At 37.6% G+C, this 21,678-nt stretch overlaps 1 protein-coding gene across 2 annotated transcripts in view; it reads left to right on the top strand.

Annotated features, from left to right (window-relative positions):
* Positions 1 to 21,678, top strand: part of eipr1 (EARP complex and GARP complex interacting protein 1) — an 84,973-nt gene that overhangs the window by 49,851 nt on the left and 13,444 nt on the right. For both annotated transcript variants that reach the window (XM_038292700.1, XM_038292699.1), the window contains one exon: positions 3,612 to 3,748. In XM_038292700.1, the coding sequence (XP_038148628.1) occupies positions 3,612 to 3,748 (137 nt within the window). The remainder of the gene's footprint in view (positions 1 to 3,611; positions 3,749 to 21,678) is intronic.

Here is a 21,678-nt window from a genome sequence, read left to right as displayed (position 1 = left end):
AATTCTAATAAATGTAAAGGAAACTACGGATGACTTAAACTTTCCAGCAGTGTTAGCCTCCTTCTACCACACATCTTTACCCTCTGAAATACTGAGTAAAAGCCATGGGACCTTTTTGAAAAAGTAACTTAATCAATTATAACTAGATTAGATCAAACCTGTCTCTTTACTGCTAACATTAAACTTGTGTCTTTCATAATTAAAACCATTTCTAATGTCAAGCTTAGTTTTGGTAGAGAATGCCTTTCAGGGTGTTTTTATGAGACCTAAACTCAGATATACGTTAGTTCAGTATAATTAAAAATTTTACTAAACTAACTGTTAAGAAAGAACCACGGCAAAAATACCCAATATTCTTTGGGTGTTTTAAAGGGGTGTGTAACACTGGTTGGGCTGAAATTGGCATATTTGCTGTTCTATGAGCCCTAATGCAAGCCTGGTTAAGAGCCCTAGAATTAGACGAGGTTTTCTTCCTGTTATGGTATACTAATGAATATTTAGTTGAGCTGTACTGATTGTTTGAATCAGTACAGCCTACTGTAAACAAACAGCCTGTCGGTAAAATGGTGAATGCGTCCTTCTTAAAAATTAATTAGTGTAGAGCCTCTTCAACGAAATGTCAGCAGGAAGACTGACCAAAACCAAAACTGATCCAAGCAGGAAGTTAGCAGGAAGACTGACCAAAACTGATTCCAAAGCTGAGTCAAACCAGAACTGTTCAATAGTTGTTGCCACCTTCCTTGTTGTTTTTTCTCTAGCGTTGCGCAGCTTTGTCATCCCGCCCTCAAAACCCCGCCCGCTTTGCATCCAAAAATTCAATTTGTGATTGGCCCGCCGGTTCTAGGGCCTGGGGCATTGATCGAGGCTGGACCAAACTCACAGTCAAAAATTATTTTGACCGCTGGTGGTTGGGGCTGAAATTGGCATATTTGCTGTTCTATGAGCCCTAATGCAAGCCTGGTTAAGAGCCCTAGAATAAGACAACGTTTTCTTCCTTCTATGGTATGCTCATGAATATTTAGTTGAGCTGTACTGATTGGTTGGTTTACAACGAGAGAAGCTGCTGAGCAAAGACACATCATAGCAACAAGCACTCACTCACTGAAACATCAAATTGTTGACCGGGATTTTGGTCAACTACGTGCTGCACTGTAGTCGAAAAAGGGACACAGCTGGGGACGGAGTGACCGAACCCGACCAGGTGACGGTAGCCTTGACAACGGTGTTGCCCATTGCTTCCCCCCCGCCTGCAGCAGTCCCAGCAGCCCCCCTTCTCTGTGCAGCCTGGAACACTGTATTTACGATAGTTAATCAGTGGGCTGGTCTGTATGTCCATTTCGGGGCGTGACAAAAGTACAGGCCAGAACCAAATAAGGCAACCTCCCCGAATTGACGTCAATTCAATTAGAAGATTTTATCACCCGGATTTTTATTTTAGATTTTTTTTAATGAGATTTGCAGAGAAAGGAGGTGTTGATGGGATTTGCACTTGTATGTTAATTTCACCCACTGAACTATTGTTATTCATCTATGACATCAGGCTGCCACTGTGCAGTGGCACTGGGGCAGCCTGAATTTCAGGATTCCAAGCCCTATGCCCTCACCACTAGGTCACCACTCCCCCATTTCCAGAATTGGAGCCATGTTGGAAATTATAAAATATTAAACACCCTTAGAAGAAAGATTAGATGAAAAACTCTTAGAAGGAAAAATTATAAACTCTCATAATGAATGAAATGTTGCATATAAATGTTGCAAAGAGTATGTTGAGTGTACAGAGGTATTTAGTATGTGGTGTGTGCATAAAGTGTAGCTATGCTAGTTCAGTCTAAAGAGATAAGAGTGTTTGACAGTGATTGCTTTCACAGCACAGATGAAATTGTTTTTAAGTTTTTTTATTGTTGATTTAATGTTGTCTGGATGACAAAACTTTGTGGCAATGCGTCTATCTCTCTTCTTCTGATATAAGTCCTTCTGTTACATGTGACTAAAATATCAGACTTTGAAGAGGAGGCCCGAGTTACTTTCAGTTGTGGTCCTGTAGAAGTTTGCAAGTAGGTGAGTGGAGAGTCCTGATTAGGAAGAAGAGGCTTTGTTGGGTGTTCTTCACCAGGTGGGAAGTGTTATCTCAGTATCGGGGAGATCAAAGGAAATGTGAATGCCTGGCCTTGTATGCAGAGAGGAGGATTTTCAGTTTTCTGAACTTTTTTAAGTCCACTATGACATCTTTGATCTTGCTGGTTTTCAGAATAAGGTTCTTCCTGGAGACTTCCCCCTTGTAGTCGTCAAAAATGTCAGAAATGAGACCTACCACACTGTTTTCATCAAAAGACTTCACAACCATGATTGTGATTGTTGGGTGGATACAGTAGCAGAACATCTGAGGTAAAGAGATGGAAACAGGTGTGCTTGAGAACAGAGCCTTAAAGCATGCCAGTGTTGAGAAACAGTTGGGTCGATGGATCCGGTTGGTGATGGAGTTACTGATCCAGGAGCAAAGCGGTGCAGATAAACCCAGGCTGTGAGGCTTCAGGCAGCATCTCCAGAGGGATGGAGTTGGAGGATGAGCTGAAGTCCACAAATAGCATGCTAACATAGGTGTAAGGATGCTGCAGATGAGTCAGCGCTGTGTGAAGCGCTAATTAGACGGCATCCTCTGCGAAACGATTCTCCCTGTAAGCGAACTGCAGGCCAGTAGGTCATAATGCAGAGGTTCTGCTTTGAAATAGCACAGTTATAAAAGGAAGATAAAAATAGAATTTCTAAAATATCTATATTGAATAACGTAAGTGATGGTAATGAAGTATATTTATTTCCATAAAAATGGGTCCTTTTGTATTTTAAACATCAGAATAACATTTTACACTCTGGTTGGCCACAGCCCAGCAATTTTACCTGGTTAAAAAAAAGCTCTTATCTGCAGTTGTAGCTTTTTATTGGAAATTAGACCAATTATTATATGAATCCAGTTTCTCATTAGAGTAAAATAAAGTAAGTCGATCAAAGATTGGCTACCCAGTGGGGGTGTACAGTTTCCATAGTGCCTAATTAGATATATGTGTTACTTAACTTTCAAAAGACCAAGGTGAGAAATAAGCGTATGCTGGTATGAATTTCTCAGAATGTGGGTAAAAATACTACAATTATTATGCTGTAGAGTAAGATTAGGAGTCAAACAACTGTCATTTTTCTAGTTAATTACTTGAGCCGTCCACTCTTGTAGCTAGCCTTAAATCAGATGTTTTACTGATGTTGTTTTTGATATTTTTAGTCTGCAGACACTAAAGACACAAAATCCATTTTCCTGGGAAATTAGAATATTGAATAAGAATGAAAAAAAAATTAAATGATAGGGTATTTTTCAGTAATTTACTCCAAGACTAATTAGTTACTCTTAAACTCATAAATAAAGTAGCATCAGCTTTAAAAGTTGTTTAAGAAAACTAAAATAATAACTATTTTAGATGTAAATAAAGCCCAGACAGAAAGCTCCATCATATGATTAGTATTCTGTGTCGGTACACTGGTCCTCTGGGCCTGTCACAGGTATTTAAAAAAAACTCCAATGCATGCATTGACAAGTTAATAAAAGGTCTTCCGGTTTGCTGCAGGTCTCCAGCACTGCCACCCTTGAGGGTAAAGGTCAGTTGAAGTTCACCTCTGGCAAATGGAGCCCGCACCACAACTGCAGCCAGCTCGCCACGGCAAACGACACCAGCATTCGAGGCTGGGATTTGCGCACTATGAGGTGAGATTCATTGCTAGAGGCTGGTCTGAATGATGGGAAAAATTCCATTAAAGCATTACACATGTGGCTCAGTTACTTTATTTCAAATACTTGAAATAAATAGTTGTAGATCTGTCTCTGAACATTTTTTTTTTACAAAGTGTTTGGAATTGGCTCATGAAAAACACTACAGTTTGATTTAGAGGCTCAGATGGTGAACATTTTAGAGCATCAGATTTTTAATTCCTTGCCACTCAGTGTTGAGGCACGGTTTCCTGCACAGGAACTGTCTGTTATTCCCTGATTTAAAGCCAGTCAGATGTTTGAGCAGGACACTTTTAAATCTGACAGAAATTAGTCATGTAAGTTAGACTCTCAGAGCTTAATGGTTGCAGTGGGTATTTCCATGACAGGATATTTAAGAACTGTACACAGAAATATGTTTGGTTATACTCATCATGCTGATCGTGTTTCAAAACACCTTTCTCTGTTATTCGTTTGCATCAGGATTTCCGCGGGTCATTAAAAGTCATTCAATTCTTATTTTATAAATGAAGTCCTTAATTGGCATTAAAATAATGGATTATGAGATTATCATGGTATTTAAAATGCTTTATTTAAAAAAGACAATTTCGTAAGATCTATTAAATCAGATATAACTGGTTCCGTGTGTTGCTGCAGAACTGCCTCTGGTTGATCGTGAAGAAATATGTTCGGAAAATGCTAATTTCAACAAAAGTGGCTGGAAAACGAGGAATTCAGGACATGGCTGCAGTCTGTCTACAGTAAAGATGATGGAGGATTATATATATATCCTCCATCATCTATATATATATGAGTCATATTTACTTGTTGATGGAATTAAAATCCTTTCTAAGAGCATTAAAAGAGCATTAAAAATCCTTAAATTAATCATCATTCCATTAAATCATTCCTGTATAAACCCTGTGCATTGTTTTCACATAAGTGTTTATTTCTATCTGCTTTTATTTATTTATTAACATATTTATTTAGCAATAAATATGTTCCAGTTTAATTCAGGTGTTATGAATGCCACTCCATCTCTTTTCAAAACCAGTTATAAAGAATAAATAAAAAAAAAAAACTCATATAAGTATAGAGTTGTTTGGCTAATTAATTCAACAGTAAGGATAATAGCAGCATCGTTGACAAGAATGGTCTTAAATGCAATTTTTTTTACCATTAACAAAGTTTAGCAATAATACTTTCTGTAAGGACTCTGTTTGTTTTTTTGTTTTTTTTTCCTTATTTTTAAGAGGCATTAATGGTGTTCTTATTAATATTTTAATTTATCTGAGCCAGTGCCCTTCAAAACCATTAATACAATTGGAAAAGAAATGTAAAAAGCATAAATAGAAATAGATTAATGACAATAGCACTATCTGAAATTGGAATAAAAGATTAAAAAAAAAACGTTAGTTGAAGAAATAGAAAAAATACCACATTGATAAATAAGTGTTAGAAACTGTAGATTTATCTTCCACTATACTTCTCCTTGTTAAAATATTGACTACTTGGTCCTGGACTGAAATCCTGTTAAATCAAAAGGTAAGTGAAACCATTTTTGTCAGTGAGTTTGCAACTCAATGTATCTTTTATTCAATTTAAAAAAAACATAATTTTTTGGCATGGAAAACTTCCTGTTTCCCCGGAAACCTGTTAAGCTTTTTGAACAATAACATCCCAGTATTTGATTAAATCAGATCGGGGGACTTCAGTCTGATCAATTTTGAAAATCATCTCATGATTTTGTAGGCAAGCTGAAGGATACCGAAGCTTCAAGTGGATTAGTCAAAATGTTCTTAGCCAAAATGCGTTAGAACAGGAGAAAGAGGCGGAGAGGGACTTTTGGAGCAACAATAGCCCCTTTTCCATTGAAAGCCCTGGAATTTAAAGGCCCAGGATTTGTTTTACCAAAGAAATAAGGATCCCTGTGAAGCAAGCTGGTCCCATTACTGTTAAAGGCCCCGGGACTTTGATTTCATTCAGGATGAGAAAAACTGCACTTCACCTTAGGACCAGTGGATGGCAGTAATAAAATCACATCACTTATCTTGTCTTTACTCCCAGTGTGGTGGAAAATTTTACTCCCTTCAACAGACACTCATTATTTTGTTGACAACTAGTGGTACTGCCTCTTAAGAGTTAGGCAGATGAATAATTTATTCCATGAAATGAAAGAAAAAGTAAACATTTTTATTTTAATTCAATTTGCATACAACCTGCACTGGACCTGAGTTTAACTGTTTATTATTAATAGAATAAAAACAAATCTATAGCACATCTAGATAATGTTTATAGTCTTTTTTTTTAACCTTTAAGGGCCTATCAAGTAGATGTTGTGATGGAGTTTATGTCAGGACCTGAAAAAAAGGATTTCCAGCCATGATCTCTCCTTCTGCAGAGCTTCAGCGATAAACCATCTCATGAATATTGAGGGATTTACAACCATATGTCCCCAATAGAGCATAGTTGTTGATAAAAAAAAAGAAGTAATATGAAATTTCTCTAATATCTATTAATTACTCTTCAAAGTGCTCAAATTTCCCTTCTGCCCACTCTCCAGAGAACTGAATGAATGCATTGTTCAGCAACCTTATTTTTAACCACAAAAAAAAAAAAGTTTTTTCAAGGCTAAATTCTGAAACTGTAACTTCAATCTTATACTTAGTGGTTTAATTTCTTTGTATTGGTTAATAACTTTGTTTATAGACATCAATCAATCTATTGTCTATACCTCCTACATTTGATGCAGTGCATAAATATTGCAGTGACAAATAAGAAGTTTTTTATATATATATATATATATATATATATATATATATATATATATATATATATATATATATATATATATATATATATCTTATATTGCACTTTGTGACTTTTAGAGCAAAGCTTTGATTTAGAGATGCCATTCTTTATGTACTTTATGAAGAAAAAAAGAAAACAGAGATAAATATTGTGACTCGTCACTCAAATTAAGAATAATAAGATAATTTTGGTCCACATAGCCCAGCCTTACTTACAAGACAGACCACAAATAATGCGTAAACTTACACCAAACGGCACTGGGAGAACATGCAAAACGCTGGAATCCTTCTTGCTGCAAAGCAGCCATGATACCGACTGCACCATCGTGCACTGCTGCCAACATCGTTTATGGATTTTCTCAATAGACTGGTGAAATTTGAGCATGTAAGGAATCTATGCTATAGAATGCAGTATCGTATATGCAATAGACATAAATATCATTTTTTGTGTTTTTATTGCAGGACTGATAGTCTTTTGGTTTAAAATTACTTTCTAGAAAAGAAGTATTCTTGCTTTTTTGTAAATGTATCCATGCATTAATTAAGTTATTTTTTTTTTTTTAGGTCATTAAACTTACAACAAAGAAGTCTTTGTCTATATTATGACTTTTTGCTTAAACTGCATGGTTCATGAGCAGAAGAAGGTACTTTGTTTACCTCTGCACACAATGAAGCGGGAGTGTTGGGACTGTGATGCTCCTGCTTGACATGGAGCATGTGTACTACCACACATTAACCTTGTAACTGCAGGTTATCAGCGCTGCACCTCACCGCCCCTCGTTCTGTACCTATATTGCAAGTGTGTGCTTTGTTTGTGTGTTGTGCGTTTCTTTAGTTACTTGATGAGGGAGGTCAGCGTGTGTGTACGTGTGGGCTGTGCTAGAAGAATATTAATCACCTCGCTATTGATCGCCATGATAACAGCAAAGTGCCGAAGAGATTGAGAGGGGAGCTGCGTAGAGGGGGGGCGAGAAAGTGAGAATGTATTTACAAGATGCGTATCACAGGGCCAGATAAGATAGTTGAATCATTGATTTCACTCCCCCTCAGCCCCATAACAAATTAAAGAGTTCCTGCACACTCCATTTTGGCTGCTTTCCTCCTGCTGTGCTGCTTTGAAAGATGCAACAGGGCTGATTTAACCATTTGCTCTGCGGGGAAGTATAGGTGGGGTTTAACCCTTGTTAGACTCTAGGCTCAAACATTTCAATTATTTTCCAAAGAGACCGCTAGAGGGTGCAACTTCAGATTCCCTCTGTATTCTATGTATTCTATGTCTTACATATTTTTAAATTTGTAAGACCTTAAGTGCCATAAAAAAATATTTCAACAAAGTTCAATATAAAAGAAAATATATCATGTTTTTATTAAACAAATAAGCTATCTATACTGAAAGAAATTATAGAAATCTAATGGTAACCATGACGCCAATGTCTGGTTTTACAGGGTTTCCGCGGGTCATTAAAAGTCATTAAATTATTATTTTTTAATTAAGGCCTTAATTGGCATTGAAATTCATTAAATGTGACTATCATGGCATTTAAAATGCTTTGATGAAAAAAAAAAAAAAAAAAGAAAACTTTCATAAAAGCAATTTCTTCAGATATATGAGATATAACTGGTTCCGTGTGTTTGCGCTGATCTGCTTCCGGTTAATCGTATGTTCGGAAAAGAAGCTGGAGGAGGAGAACAAGCTAGAAAATGAGAAAATGCTAATTTCAATCAAAAGTGGCTGAAAAACGAGGAATTCAGGACATGGCTACAGCCAGTCGATGGTAAAGATGACAAAGGATTGTGCCGTGTTTTATATATATATATATATATATATATATATATATATAATAATTGAGAGTCATGAGTACTTGTTTATGGCATTAAAATTATTTCTAAGAGAATTAAAAGAGCATTAAAAAGCATTAAATTAGAGTTCCTCATTCCTGTATAAACCCAGTTTTATTTGGATTTTAAAAATCTTTTTTACAGCTATGATAGATATACTGTGACAAAAAATATTTGCACTTTCTTTGTTGATAAATAATATGAATTACCTTTAAATCTCTGTTAATTTGTTGCCCTTTGTTAACAATGTTTATATCAATCTATATGCCTTCAATCAGATGAAAAGGCACACGGCTGATTCATTGAACAGCAGTATCGGATTAATATCGGCTGAAACACTCCACTTATATATCGGTATCGGATTAGATTGGTAGGTATCAGATCAGGGGTCACACAAAAAAAAAAACAATAATTAAGATAGTCAAGGATAAAATAAAAGGTCCAGAAAAATTTTCTGTAAGGTTTTAAATATAATGATTTCTATGGAAGCCGTGAGTGGTCGTTTCCCTCACATATAGAAAATTAACTACTTTTCTCGAGAAATCTAAAGAAAACGAAATCCGTTTTCTCATTATAACAAGATGATAGTTTTGTCATTAAAACACCATTTTCCTCATCATAATGAGATGATTGGTGTGTGTTAAAATTGAATACATCCTTCAATATCATAACAGCAGGAGAGGATTTATTGCTATAAGTCATGGCAGCCTATGTGCAATTTTGTAAATAATCCTGTGTTTAACTTTTAGGTAACAAGACACTGTTGTTGTTTGATGATTTGCTTCCACTTCTGATTAACAAGCAATTAGACCTATGCCTCCGGCGCCTTTGCATCGGGTGTTTTTTTGAACTGCCCCGGTGTTACGCCTGTAACAGCTATAAGGTGCTTAACCCCAAAAAATGAGACCAGATTAAAGATTTTCTTGAAAAACAGTTGGATTTGTTTCTACTGTATTCCATGCAATCCAATAATCCACCACAACCTGACAATGAGTGAAAAGGAATAGGAAACTGAAAAAACTGAATTTTTGTGCAAACGCGGTACCACGATGGGCCCTGCAGGCATTGATGGACTGGGAATCCAGGGCTGTTGGCCAGCCTCATTCATTCATTCATTGCTCATACAGGTAAATCATCTCTTTATCTCAAGAAATCAATAACTGTTTTCTCGAGAAAACAATGAATGGTTTAACCGTGATAACAAGATATTTATGTCATTATCTCGAGAAGACTTTCTTCCTGTAGGTTAATTTTCATGACACTTCATTATGAATTAAGCAGTTTAAAAAACACTGGCAGAAAACAAAAAAAACAAAAAAAAAACCTTAGACATTCCCAAAACAAAAGCTAAAAACAAGAAATCTGACCCTAAACAATATTTGAGGAATGTTCCATGATGTTTTTTGGGTTACAAATAAAAAGTTGCTGGTTTCTATATTTGCTTTTTTCTTTTTGCCCTTTGTTTGTGGGAGAGATAAACTGATTAAACCTCTTCCCTGTTTGACTCCTTTTGTCCAAGGTTTCAAACAAACATAGTTTGTAACCAAGGTCACAACATTATATGTGCACGTGTTCATGCATGCACACTGCTGCACCAGTGTGAAGTGGTTCCAAGAGTAAAGCATGCGAGTGTGAAAGAGTAGCGAGACGCGCTCGCCTGTCTGCTGAGTGAGTGACCCGCTTGTGACAAGTGTTTGCTCTTTGCTGTGGGTACCTCCCTATATCTCTGTGTGTGTTTGGTTCAAGCAGCCTGGTTGTCCGTGTGGAAGCCTGTGTGGTTTCATGCGTGTGGTTGTGCCCAGTTGGCGTGGCAGCTGTATGGTGGCAGGCTCTCAGCACGCTTCAGTGCCTCCTCAGATGACCTTTGAGTTGTTCCTTCACACCTGCACATGCAAGAAAAAAAGATATTGGAGAACACACACACGAACCTCTACATTTGGAAACACACCAACCTGTGGCTCCTCACTGACTTTGCCAATCGGAGTCTGGCTGCCATGCTCAGAAACGGGCACATGAAGCGCAGCCCAGCGGTACCAGGCGCCTTATCTTAGTTATCTAACACCCTGGAGAGGAACACACTGCCTCCCAGACACACAAAAAAACAAAGATAACACATCTTATAAAGCATATATAGATCCTGTTCTACTTTGTACTGATGTAATATGCAGCATTATGTAAATTATGAACTACTCTGCTCCAATACTGGGGACAGAAAGTGATTTAATAAAAAGCTGTGACACATTTTCACTTCTTTTCTACCAGATGCCTCAGTATACTCTTGCTTTTACATTATTAAGAGGACATCTCCGAGTTGTAAAGCTGCAGTTTTTATTTATTTATTTTTTGGTCAAATCAGTTGTGTTAATGCTATTTTAAAATGTGTTTCTAAGGTTAAGCCAGAGTAAGATTGATGCATTGAAACTTCACCTTTCTATTTCTATAAACTATTCTGGAAAGGTTTTTGAATCTATTTTTATTTCATTGTGTTTTCTATGTATTTGATATTTATTTAATATTAAACCATATTGCCATTTATTTTAATGAGGGTTGTTGTGATATGAAAATGGTGGAATTATTGCACCCAAATCAATCACAATTATCTATATTATCACAGTAACAAAAAAAATATGTTAATAAGAGATCAGCATAGATCATGGGTCTTCAACACGACCACGGCCCCTAGGGGTTCCACGGAGGTACTGCATGGGGGGTCGCGAAAGTTTTTGTTGATTAGCCTTTTTATTTATATTCCCCCTGCAATTTTTTCCACTAATTGAAATGTCTTTAAATACACATTAACATGAATTCAACACACTGAAGTAAACAGATGAATGGAGGCAGAAGATGTCCTTCAGTCATCAATGCACACATTCAGCGACACACAGGAGCTCTTTCAAGCTGGGCACCGTTTCATTCACAACACCTCTCCCATTAACCAGGAATCAGAATAAGAAATACTTTAATAATCCCAGGGAGAAATTACTTTTGTTACATTACTCCATATGTAATAGAGTGACTATAAAACCAGTTTGATAGAACACAATTTCATGAAAAATATATATAATTAGGGGGTCCCCGCTTCATCTTGTTATCAGTTTGGTGGTACTTGGCCTGGAAAATGTTGAAAACCCGTGGCATACATATTAGCAGCTATAGTAGTGTCTGGTGAAGATTCTCAGTCATCCAGGTCATAGTCATTCCAAAAAAAGGTTAAATAAAAACAATCCAATGGACTTTTTTTCCCAAGTGTTAAAGTCTTAGGGAAATGGCTGTTCCAACCATTAAATTTCCGGATTTTTCTGGTGTTTTTTTCCATTTCGATTGTGGCCGGTGTCTCGGAAGCATCTTGTTAACCAGTTAGCAACTTAGTGCTAGTAGGTTCCCAATGGGAAATTACCTGGCCGAATTTAGGTGTACAAGGTGATGTATAACTAACTGGCCTGCATAAGATAACGGAAAAAAAACACAGATTTTAAGATAGGAATTTTTTTTTTTTAATACATTTTAAAAATTTTGTGACAGTGGTCTGATTAAGAGTACATTTATACACATGTTTAAGCCAGAATGATTTGACATTTAAATATGACTTCTCTATGACGTTGGCTACGTTCACACTGTAGCCTGAAGTGACCCAAATCAGATTTTTTTTTGCCAATATGCGACCTGGATCCGATCTTTTCATGACAGTCTGAACAACACAGATCCGATTTTTTCCAATCCGACCCAGGCCACTTGGCTATGTGGTCCTGAATCCAATACGAATCTGATCTTTTCAAATGCGACCTGTGTCTGAATTATCATTAATACCTGACAAAGGTCAGTAAATATGCGTCTTGCTACGCAGAAGCGGCAAGAAAAACAACAACCATGGGATATGATGATGCGGAGAGCAGTATTTATGTTATGTATATTTCGAAATATGAACGGCAAGGCAAAAAAATAGGATTTCACAAAAAACTCGGAATTGAGCATCAAGGCCTGCAGTGTGAACGTAGCCTTTAAGATGTTTTGCTTCCCATCCAGGAAACTTTTTCAATTCAAAATGTCAGGGATAGGGGTGAGTTCCAAGCTTTATAGAGTAGCCCAATGAAGCCTTGTTTTGGATTAGAAAACATGCAAATTGAACCGGACAGGAAGCAGTAGTTGGGTTAATTTTTCCATATTTTTCTTGCTGCCCCCTCCCATTTGGTTTACAAAATCACATTTTTCAACAGTTGCACAAAGAAAAGTCAACTGCAGTAAAATTTTTCCTGAGTTTCCTCTCGGATCCTCAGTTTTCAGCGAGTGGGTGCGGCAGTCAGACAGACACACATTAAGTTGTGTAATGGCTGTCAGGCCTACAGCTATACTATGCACCCCAGCTAGATGCATACTGAAAAGCAGAGCAATTTTACAGTGAAGTATGGATTTGACTGCTATTCTCAGGTGTGCATTTATGTGTGTTTAAAAAAAAAAAGCAAAAAACAAAAACAGCAGAATGTAAGCCCACTGAGCAGGAAATAGTGAAATGATTGATGGATGTGCTGTTTGTTTGTTCATAGTGCAGGTTAAGGGCCTGCTTTCTGTTGGTGGAAAGACAAGAAGTTGACATCATTGAAACTCCTGGTCCACACAGTAAAGGCAGTCATAGTCATGTACTTTATTATTTCATTTTAAGAGTGTCAATATTTAAACAAGTTCATCATAATAAAGACATAGGCTGTTTTTTGAAACTATAGACTTTCATATGCCTTTGTTTATTTGAGGATGACCGTTTGAACCCAGCGGATGTCAAACTGATCATCTGTGACCTTTTCATGTACTTGTTTCTTTTCAAAAGACAAAAATGGGATGCAATACTGCTACCCTCACAGATGTGCGGCCAAGGCTTCATGCCAAATCATAAAATAATCAAAAGAAATTGGTACTTTTAAATTCACAAGCAGCTTTGATAGTCTGTATTTCCATAACAGAGTCTTTACTCTTAAAGAAACCGATTCTACTTTAGAAGAAAATAACAGATATATTTTGCAGATTACATCTTTATTTGTTATTGTTAGGGTAGGATGAGTTTAATATTTCTTTTTTTTTTTTAAGAACAACAAAAATGTCATCCTATGTCATGTGAACATGCTTGGTTCTGGTTTTAGACGAGCTTCACCAAACATTTTCCTCTGTCTTCATCTTATCTGTGAAAATTCATAAACTCCATTTCAATAAGTGCCAATATTGCTCCTGGAGGGGTGGTTCTCTCTACTAGTAATGTTTGTCAAGACCAAACCAATCGATAATAAAATGTTATTATATACTCTATAATTTGTTTGTCTTATGAGAAAAGTTGCAGGAAACGTAAATGGTGCTTTTTATTTCTTGGTAGTAAATTTGAATAGGGTTATTTATATAACAACTTGTGCATTTTAAGATTTGTCAACACAATGTGGTTTGGTGAAATTAGATTGTGATCAATTGGATTTTTAGCCTATATAAATCAAAATTGTTGATGTAAACAGAAGAGAAAATTAGGTTTTTAGTGATTTAAAGGCTAATATGTCCATTTTCGCTGTGATTATTGTTTCCACGGAAACCGACCACATGTCGTACTGATTACACAAAGTTATATGAGAGACACTGCTACCCATAGCACACCACAAAGCGTTCCTCTCCTCTAATTTTCGACTGGCTTGTGTTCATAATTAAGGGAAGAGAAATTCAAAATCACAAACAAAATTGAGTGTGTGCTTTTTTACCGTCTTCTGGCTAGTTAATGATTGTGTGTTGTTGTCCTTGAAAGAACAACAAACAGCTGCAATTTTGAGGAATAATTAGTCAGACACAAGATTGGAGGATTACAGCAGGTAACCTTAAAGTTGATTTAAAAACCTTAATGAAACACAACCTATCAAGGATTTCTGTTTTTGTTTTTTGTTCCTGGAACTGCTTCAAGATCCCAATAATCCAGAGATTGATTGACCATTCGTCCTTGGAAAGATCTTATAAAATCAGACATTATGATCAGTCTAAAATAAGGAACCATTTAGAATTGAATTTTTAACTCCTCCTGACATAGTCCTACCTGCAGTTATACAGTTTGACAGCTGGTAGCCAGGTCCGTCTGGCAACTTACTTAAAAAAGCGTCTGAATCTTTTGACAATAAGTTGGATCCAGAAGAACCTAATGAACCTGTACCAACACACCTGTACCACCGCCTTATGTTCACACATGACGTTTGGTTCACAGATGACATTTGGTTTACTTAAATTGGTTTTCCAGACAGAGGGTGGAAACCTCCTTGTCTTAGGGACATTGTGGGGACTGACAGACCAACCAACTGGCCCCAGTGAGAAAAGGTTCTCCTCTTTAGTTGGGGGTTAGATGAAGGACTCTTAATTGAGTTTAGGTTAAGTTTATGGTTAGGTACTCTATATGCTGGAAATAGTTAGGGTAAAGGCCTGGTTATACTCCCCGCAGCAGTGTGTTGCAGTGAGCTTGTCACAAGAAGATGCCCAATATTGACGTTGTTCCACGCCACAACGCAAGAGGGACAATCACAAACTGGCTGTGGGTCTAGATACGGCCGAGGCTGTGAGGACGTGCGGGCAAGTTTGTGCGACAACGTCGGGACATGAGGGTGAAAAAGAGCGGGGATCCAGGTGGAAAAAGGGTACCAGCGTTCTCGCACAACTCGCTCTTCTAGCTGGTCCATCTTCACGAGTCCTTTCCCATCATGGCGGTCATACAAACAAAACAAGCTGGTAAGGTACCAAACAGGAAATACGCGTAATGTAAAAGGGTTGTAGATTTGAGCAATCAGAGGCCTCCTGTCTACGGCACTGTCTGCGGTCACTTACAATTTTGGAGAGGTGCACCAGAGTGGTCTGCGGAAGGAGCTGGGGCACATTTGCATTCATTGCGACACACACAGACGACCAGGAGTACAAATCAGCCTCAAGGGTCAGGGTCTGTATTAAGTCATTTAAATTAAAGTAAATGGAATGTCCCTTAAAGGTTAGCTCAACATAAGGTGTGTGTTTTTTTGCCTGTGTGTGAAATATATATAGAGAGAGATTTTGTGTGCTACCTGGAGCATCTGTGTTCCAGTCGATTCCCTGAGCAGAGAGATTTATCACCCAGACTGAGTTAGGACGTTGGTTGTGATGGCCAAATGTGCGCTTCCCTGTCTGCCTTTGTAGTTTCCTGCCAGCACACCTTTATCATCTTCCCTATTTACACACAGAAACAGTGTGCGAGGTTGGTGTTTTCCCTATTTCATGTTTTGGTTGGGGTTTTTTTGCGTGCGCCCAACAGTGTGTGTAATAGGTCCCCTGTCCCCTCATCAGCCCCCAATCACACACTTTCTAGCTGGATGGATGACTTTAGATTGAGTGTTTGGTGGCTTAGGCCGAACACAACCCTAATCCTCTGCACTCAAACAGACGTAAACACACACTTTCACACACATATGAGGTCCCTGGTCTTTTCACTATTAGCTGGGGCCCAGGGAGTTTTTGCGTGTCATTTTGAGTGTGCGCTGGCTGTGTGTATGTCTGTGTGCGTATGTTCGGAGGGGGATTGCTCTGAGACACAAGAAGGGGGAACGAGCGAAACTAACCCAATTTCCTGCTCCATTTCCTTTTCACGCGACGGCTGCGTCCCATTCCACAGCGGGCCGGGCTGAACACCAGCCACCCTACAGCCCGAGGTCATGCCTTTTACCTCTGAGCCACACTCCAGAGAGTAAGGCATCGGGGGTGGGGGTTCAGTTTAAATAAATGATGAAAACCCAGCTTCAAATTACACAGAAAATAGCTGTTTTGAGCTAAATTGAAGTCCACTAAAAGTTTTAACTCGACTCATCAGAATGCTGTTTGATAGGGACAGCTTTGAAATATTTACTCTGGCCATCTTCAGACCCATATAGTTCAATACAAATATTTTCCAAAGGAGATATACAGTTCAATATAGATATTTGTATACTCTACACTCTAACATTTTTGGGGCAATGTTTTTTCCACTCTCTAACATTAAATCATAGCTACAACTTTTTAATCTAATTAATTAACTCTTTCAAAATCTGCCGATTGTCTAGACTGGTGCAGAGTTTAAATCAACAAAACATTTAGCATAATATAGTTGCTTATATATAGCTGGAGATGGGCTCTAGCACCCCTCAGACCCAGCTTGGGATAAGCGTGATGGAAGATGGATGGCTATGGATTATTATGTTAAAATGACGATTGTCAGATTCAAGCTAAAATTCATTAAAAAAAAGCTAAATGTAAACATTGGTCAAACCTCTGAGCTTTGGTGCTGACTTTAGGAAGCAAAGGAGCTCAGAAGTCCATCAGGGGTTTCTTCCACCTGGACAGGTAAATTAAATGGATCTGGTTACCCCCTGGCAAACTGCACAGAACAAGACAGGCAATTGTGCCACTTACTGGACTGGAGGAGTTAAAGTTGCAGCTATCATCGTTATAATTTTGTAATGTTTTAGGTCAGTTGGGATTAGCAAAATGACTTTGATTTGCAATTCAAAATATCTCAAAATAAAGAGACATTTTATAAGAGATCATTTTCTTTAATTAGTAACCTTGTGAATTTAAAAAAATACTGGAAATAGGTAGTAGGTAGAACTGCTTTTTTAACTGTATAAGTACCGTATATTAGATTGTGAAATGATCTGCTGGGCATTTGGGCAATTCCTCCTGACATAACCCTGCTGTAACCGAGTCACACACATCTTTTTCGGTTCTAGGCATAAACTTTTTTTGGGACTGAGATCAGCACTTTTTGATGGCAAATCCAAAACCCTAGCCACGTTTCCATGCCTAAAATATCCCAATCCAGTCCTAACATTGGTTGATCAGAAAATCAGATCTTTTTTTACATGGACACTTAATAAAATTATCCAATTAAATAATGCACAGAACTGTCAAATTTTCTGGAAAATTTGACAGTTCAGTAGGAGAAGATCATTGATTTTAGCTACTCTTTGTGTCTGTTTTCAGAAGATCCATCTGGTCAGTGAAAGATATATTAACCTAACAGGGAATGGCCTTGATGAACTCAAGTTGTTTATCCTCCAAATATTCAAACATGAGAAAGTTCTTTATGCTGGGGGAAGTGTGTGTTGGGTTTTTGTAAGGTATGTACTGAAATGCCTCAGTCAGAGCTCTATCTCTCCGCCTGAGGACGTTAAATAAATTTGTGGTCTTGCAAGAAATGCCTCGGTCTCAGCTTCCTAATTCCACAATCTACAGTCTGTTGTTATCGCGATGCCAACCTATGTTCCTAGATCCCTGAATCTAATGATTACCCTGATTTACAGCTCCTGTGAGATTGAATTGGTTGGACAAACAGAATAGCTTTGGATGTCATGCTTATCATGCATGTTTATTTTACGTTATCAGAGGCAGGAGTTTAATTAGGAACATTCATGAGTTTCTATTCTTTACCTTGTTCTAAATTTGAGGGGAATCAATCTCTGCTTTGCATACGGGTACTTTTTTACTGAGGTCAAATTGGGACATTGAAGTGAAAACTGAGCACCACTGTTGATTTTGTTATTTTTTTTATTTCTTAGAGCATTTATAGATTGAGGCACAGTGCTTTCGGTCTAGTTCTTAAACCAGACCGGCACCCTAATTCTACTAGCGGCCCACTGTAAAACAGGAAAGCATCAGAGAAGAATGTGCTAGCAGAGTGAGGCCGATCGAACTGAACTCTTAACGATAAGATCACTGTAAATTCTTCATTTGTGAAAAAAAACACCTAATTTTGCAGCAGTGTATGAGCAGAATACTTGCATAGCAGCATAGCAGCTTTATAACCTTTTTTTAACCATACATAATTGTCTTAATTACTTCACCACAGCTTTTAATATTATCTAATTTGCAATGAGAATGAATGCAAAGAGTTTATCCCAAATCGGTCACTGTTTTTAAAAAGCAATTTTCCTCTGTTCTTGTCAAATCCTGCTCTTTTTTTATTATCTGGGCTTCGGGGTTTCTTAGCAAAGCAATGTTATGGTCACCTATAGATAGACTTGTCACCTTAGTAACCAAGAAAATTAAGCAAAGCTTGGTGCCCTTTCTGGAGCTAAGCAAGCGGCAACTTAGGAGAAGACAAATAGATCCAACTTAAATAATATCATATGGAAAAATGTGGTATGTTTGAATGAAGTATTTCAGAGAAAAACATAATAAAAACTATAGTGATCTGCCTGCAACTGTGGAAAGTAAGAAAGACCTGTTATAAAAAACAATATTATGGTGTAGCCAGTTTAATACAACTGTTCTGGCCAAACTTAAGTTTGTGAATCACTGGAAAAGAAGAGCCTGTAAGCTGAAGGTCAAGCCTCCCATGATTATGTTTGCCTGCAGTGCTCCCTAATGATATTGCTTCGGGCAAGTTAGAAAATGTTCAGATTCTTCTGCAAACATACTAAAAATCACAGATTTTGCATGCAAGGTGGTATGTATCTGGCTGCTTTGGTAAATTTTCTGTTACTTTAGTTGCACATATGCTCTTGCTCTTTGTTGTCTCCTGCAGCCTTTTCTCTAAACATTAGAATATAGCAAATACAGCTAAAACTGTTGGTCAGAGAAAAGAACAAACTGCGAGTTAATTAGATCTGGAACTCTGCCTTCATCATAAAGGCAACATGAATGTGTGGAAAAATCGCTGCTTGTTTTCTCTTCCACCATTTCCTCTGCAGGCTAGCCTTGAACGACACAGCTCTGCGTGGTTTTGCTCAGCAGAGTGGAAAGCCTCAGTGTTATGGCCCAGTTGGGTGCCAGCAGTAGCTAGCCAGCAAGCTAGTCACCCTGCTGATTGCATTAGGCAATTAACATGCTAATTAAAAATCTCATTAAAATAAGGGAGGTATAAGAGAATGACCTGAGGCAGACCGCTGGGCTTCATTTAGGTCAGGAAGACTCAGGGGTTTTCAGGGAATGTGTGTGCACTTAAATATAAGTGTGTTCATGCTAGGTCTGCTCCAGGACCATTGCTTACTGTTTGCCCGTTTGATAGAAAACATCAGAAAGCAAGGAAAATTCATCTGAAAGCAAGCATTGGGCCTGAAGAGAGATCATCTCTCTGACCGTTGGGATGAATGCACATCAAATAAATACTTAATAGTGTTAAAAAATAATCTAATCTAAAATATTACATATGATGATGCTTTACACAATGTGCAGCTAAGCTGAACATTACTGATCAATGCCTCTCTGAGAACAATGGTCATTAGGACTGCCACTGAGGTCATATATTTATGTGTATATATATCTATATATATTTTTTTATGTAGAACCCTTTTAATTTTAATTGATTAGTGTAAACACTAATGGTTAAAGAATTTCATAAAATAACAAAGTTTTTCCCTTTTAATTATAAAGTCCCCCCTTTAACAAGATAAAAATTTCGTTAAGAAATAATTATTCAGGAAAGTGATTATTATTTGGTGATTATTTGGCATTATTAAGCTATTTGTCTTGTTGAACTTTAACTAATTAGGATATTAAAATATTGCCTAAATAATATTTGATAAAGCAGGGTGAAGCCCCTAGGGTTGTCAAAAGTATCTCTACTCCAAAAACATTGTATACTTGACTGCTGTATCCAGATGCAATACTAATTATGCATGGTATTGATACTAAAGACAAGTGTTGTTTGCCTATTTTTGCTGTTTTTATTTTTTTGGCTTCCGGGTTATTCATTTTGCATCTTTATTTAACTAGGGTTTGCAATACCATTGAGAAAGCACATTTTAAGGTGATTTTGAAAAAGGTATTTTTCATGTCTTTAATTATCTTTTTTTTTTTCTCTTTTTATCCCAGTGGTATCGATGATGTTCTCAAGTATTGAATTTTTTCCCTAGAGATCAATATGGAGATTAACATTTTAGTGACGTGACAACCCTAGAAGCCATATTAACTGGGACTTCTTCACAGTAGCAGGGGCAGGCTTTATTTTAGTGAATCATACAAGAAAAAAAAAAGAAATCTCAGCAAAAAAATGTTAAAACACCACAGCGCATCCAAAAGCATAAGAAAAAGAGCCCAAGGCATTTTATTCCTGGCTTATCAGCTGGTCCTGTCTTGCAGCTTCTCATGGATGGTACTATGCTGGTCTGGTTCATTGGTTTAAAATAAGAGACTTCAGCTCTCAATGTTTCAATTAACCCAATTTCAGTTTTCAACCAAAAAAACTAATTGAATTCAATTTTGTCTTTATAGCAAAAATCGTAATGCTGTATGTGACTTTTACAATTGTAAGAGAATGTAATTAACCAGGGATCTCACCAGCTTAGCTTAACATATTCGTAACATATAACAATTCAGCCTGCTACGTTGATATATTCTGATGGTGTTGATCCTTTGGCTGACATCTGGTATCCTTCACCCAGTGTTCATTTCAGCACATTACAACATAAACGCTGTTTATTTTGAAATATTGTCAAAAATTTGATGAATACACTGACTTTTAATGAGCATTACACCAGCAGAAATGGTGTTTTCATACGTATTTTCCTCTTTTGCACGTCCCGTGAACCCTACGCTCTTTAGACTTTTACCCTGAGTTTGCAAGCAGGTGAAAAAATGTGCTGCCGCCCTGCCATCAGACAGAAAGCCAGCTTTAAAAGTAGGGGTGAAGCGACCAGGTTCAGAAGGTTTGTTTTATTATACCCAATAAAACGCAGCATTGCTCTGCTGCTGTGTAGCTATCTTACCACGGCTGCAGGTGGATCAGAGCAACATCTCCGGGCCAATCGGATAATTCCGAAATCAAGAGGTATGGGCATTGCCTCCAACATTGAGAAAACACAAAAAGAAAAAGGTGTGGACTTAATTGGCAAAGAAAGAAGATTTAGATGTGGCATACTGCACAATATTTAATCCCTGCTATCATTCTAAAAAATCCTCATAAGAACCTTGCAGATTGTGAAGTATTAAGAGAGTACCAGCTTTGCTTAGAAATACTGTGTCTAAAATATAATAATTAAACTTTATTGATCTTACATTGGAGAAATTTACCTCTGCATTTAACCCATCCCCTTGGGGTTAGGGGGCTTGCTCAGAGAGCCAGGGTGGCAGTCTGTAGGAGTGGGGCTCAAACTCAGAACCTCCAGATTGCAAGCTATATGCCCTAACTACTAGGCCGCCACTCCCCCAGGCACTAGTGGCTTGTTTTTACGACAGTAGTTTGACAGGAAAGGGGCTATGAGAGAGGGGGAGAGACAAGCGGCAAAGGACCACAGGTGGGATTCAAAACCAGGTCAGCTGCCTCGAGGACTAAGG

The sequence above is a fragment of the Cyprinodon tularosa genome, unplaced genomic scaffold (assembly GCF_016077235.1).
Source record: "Cyprinodon tularosa strain WSP-4 unplaced genomic scaffold, ASM1607723v1 ctg316, whole genome shotgun sequence".
Classification (NCBI taxonomy): domain Eukaryota; kingdom Metazoa; phylum Chordata; class Actinopteri; order Cyprinodontiformes; family Cyprinodontidae; genus Cyprinodon; species Cyprinodon tularosa.
The sequence above is the reverse complement of the archived record's forward strand: the minus strand, read 5'-3'. Positions and strand labels throughout refer to the sequence as shown.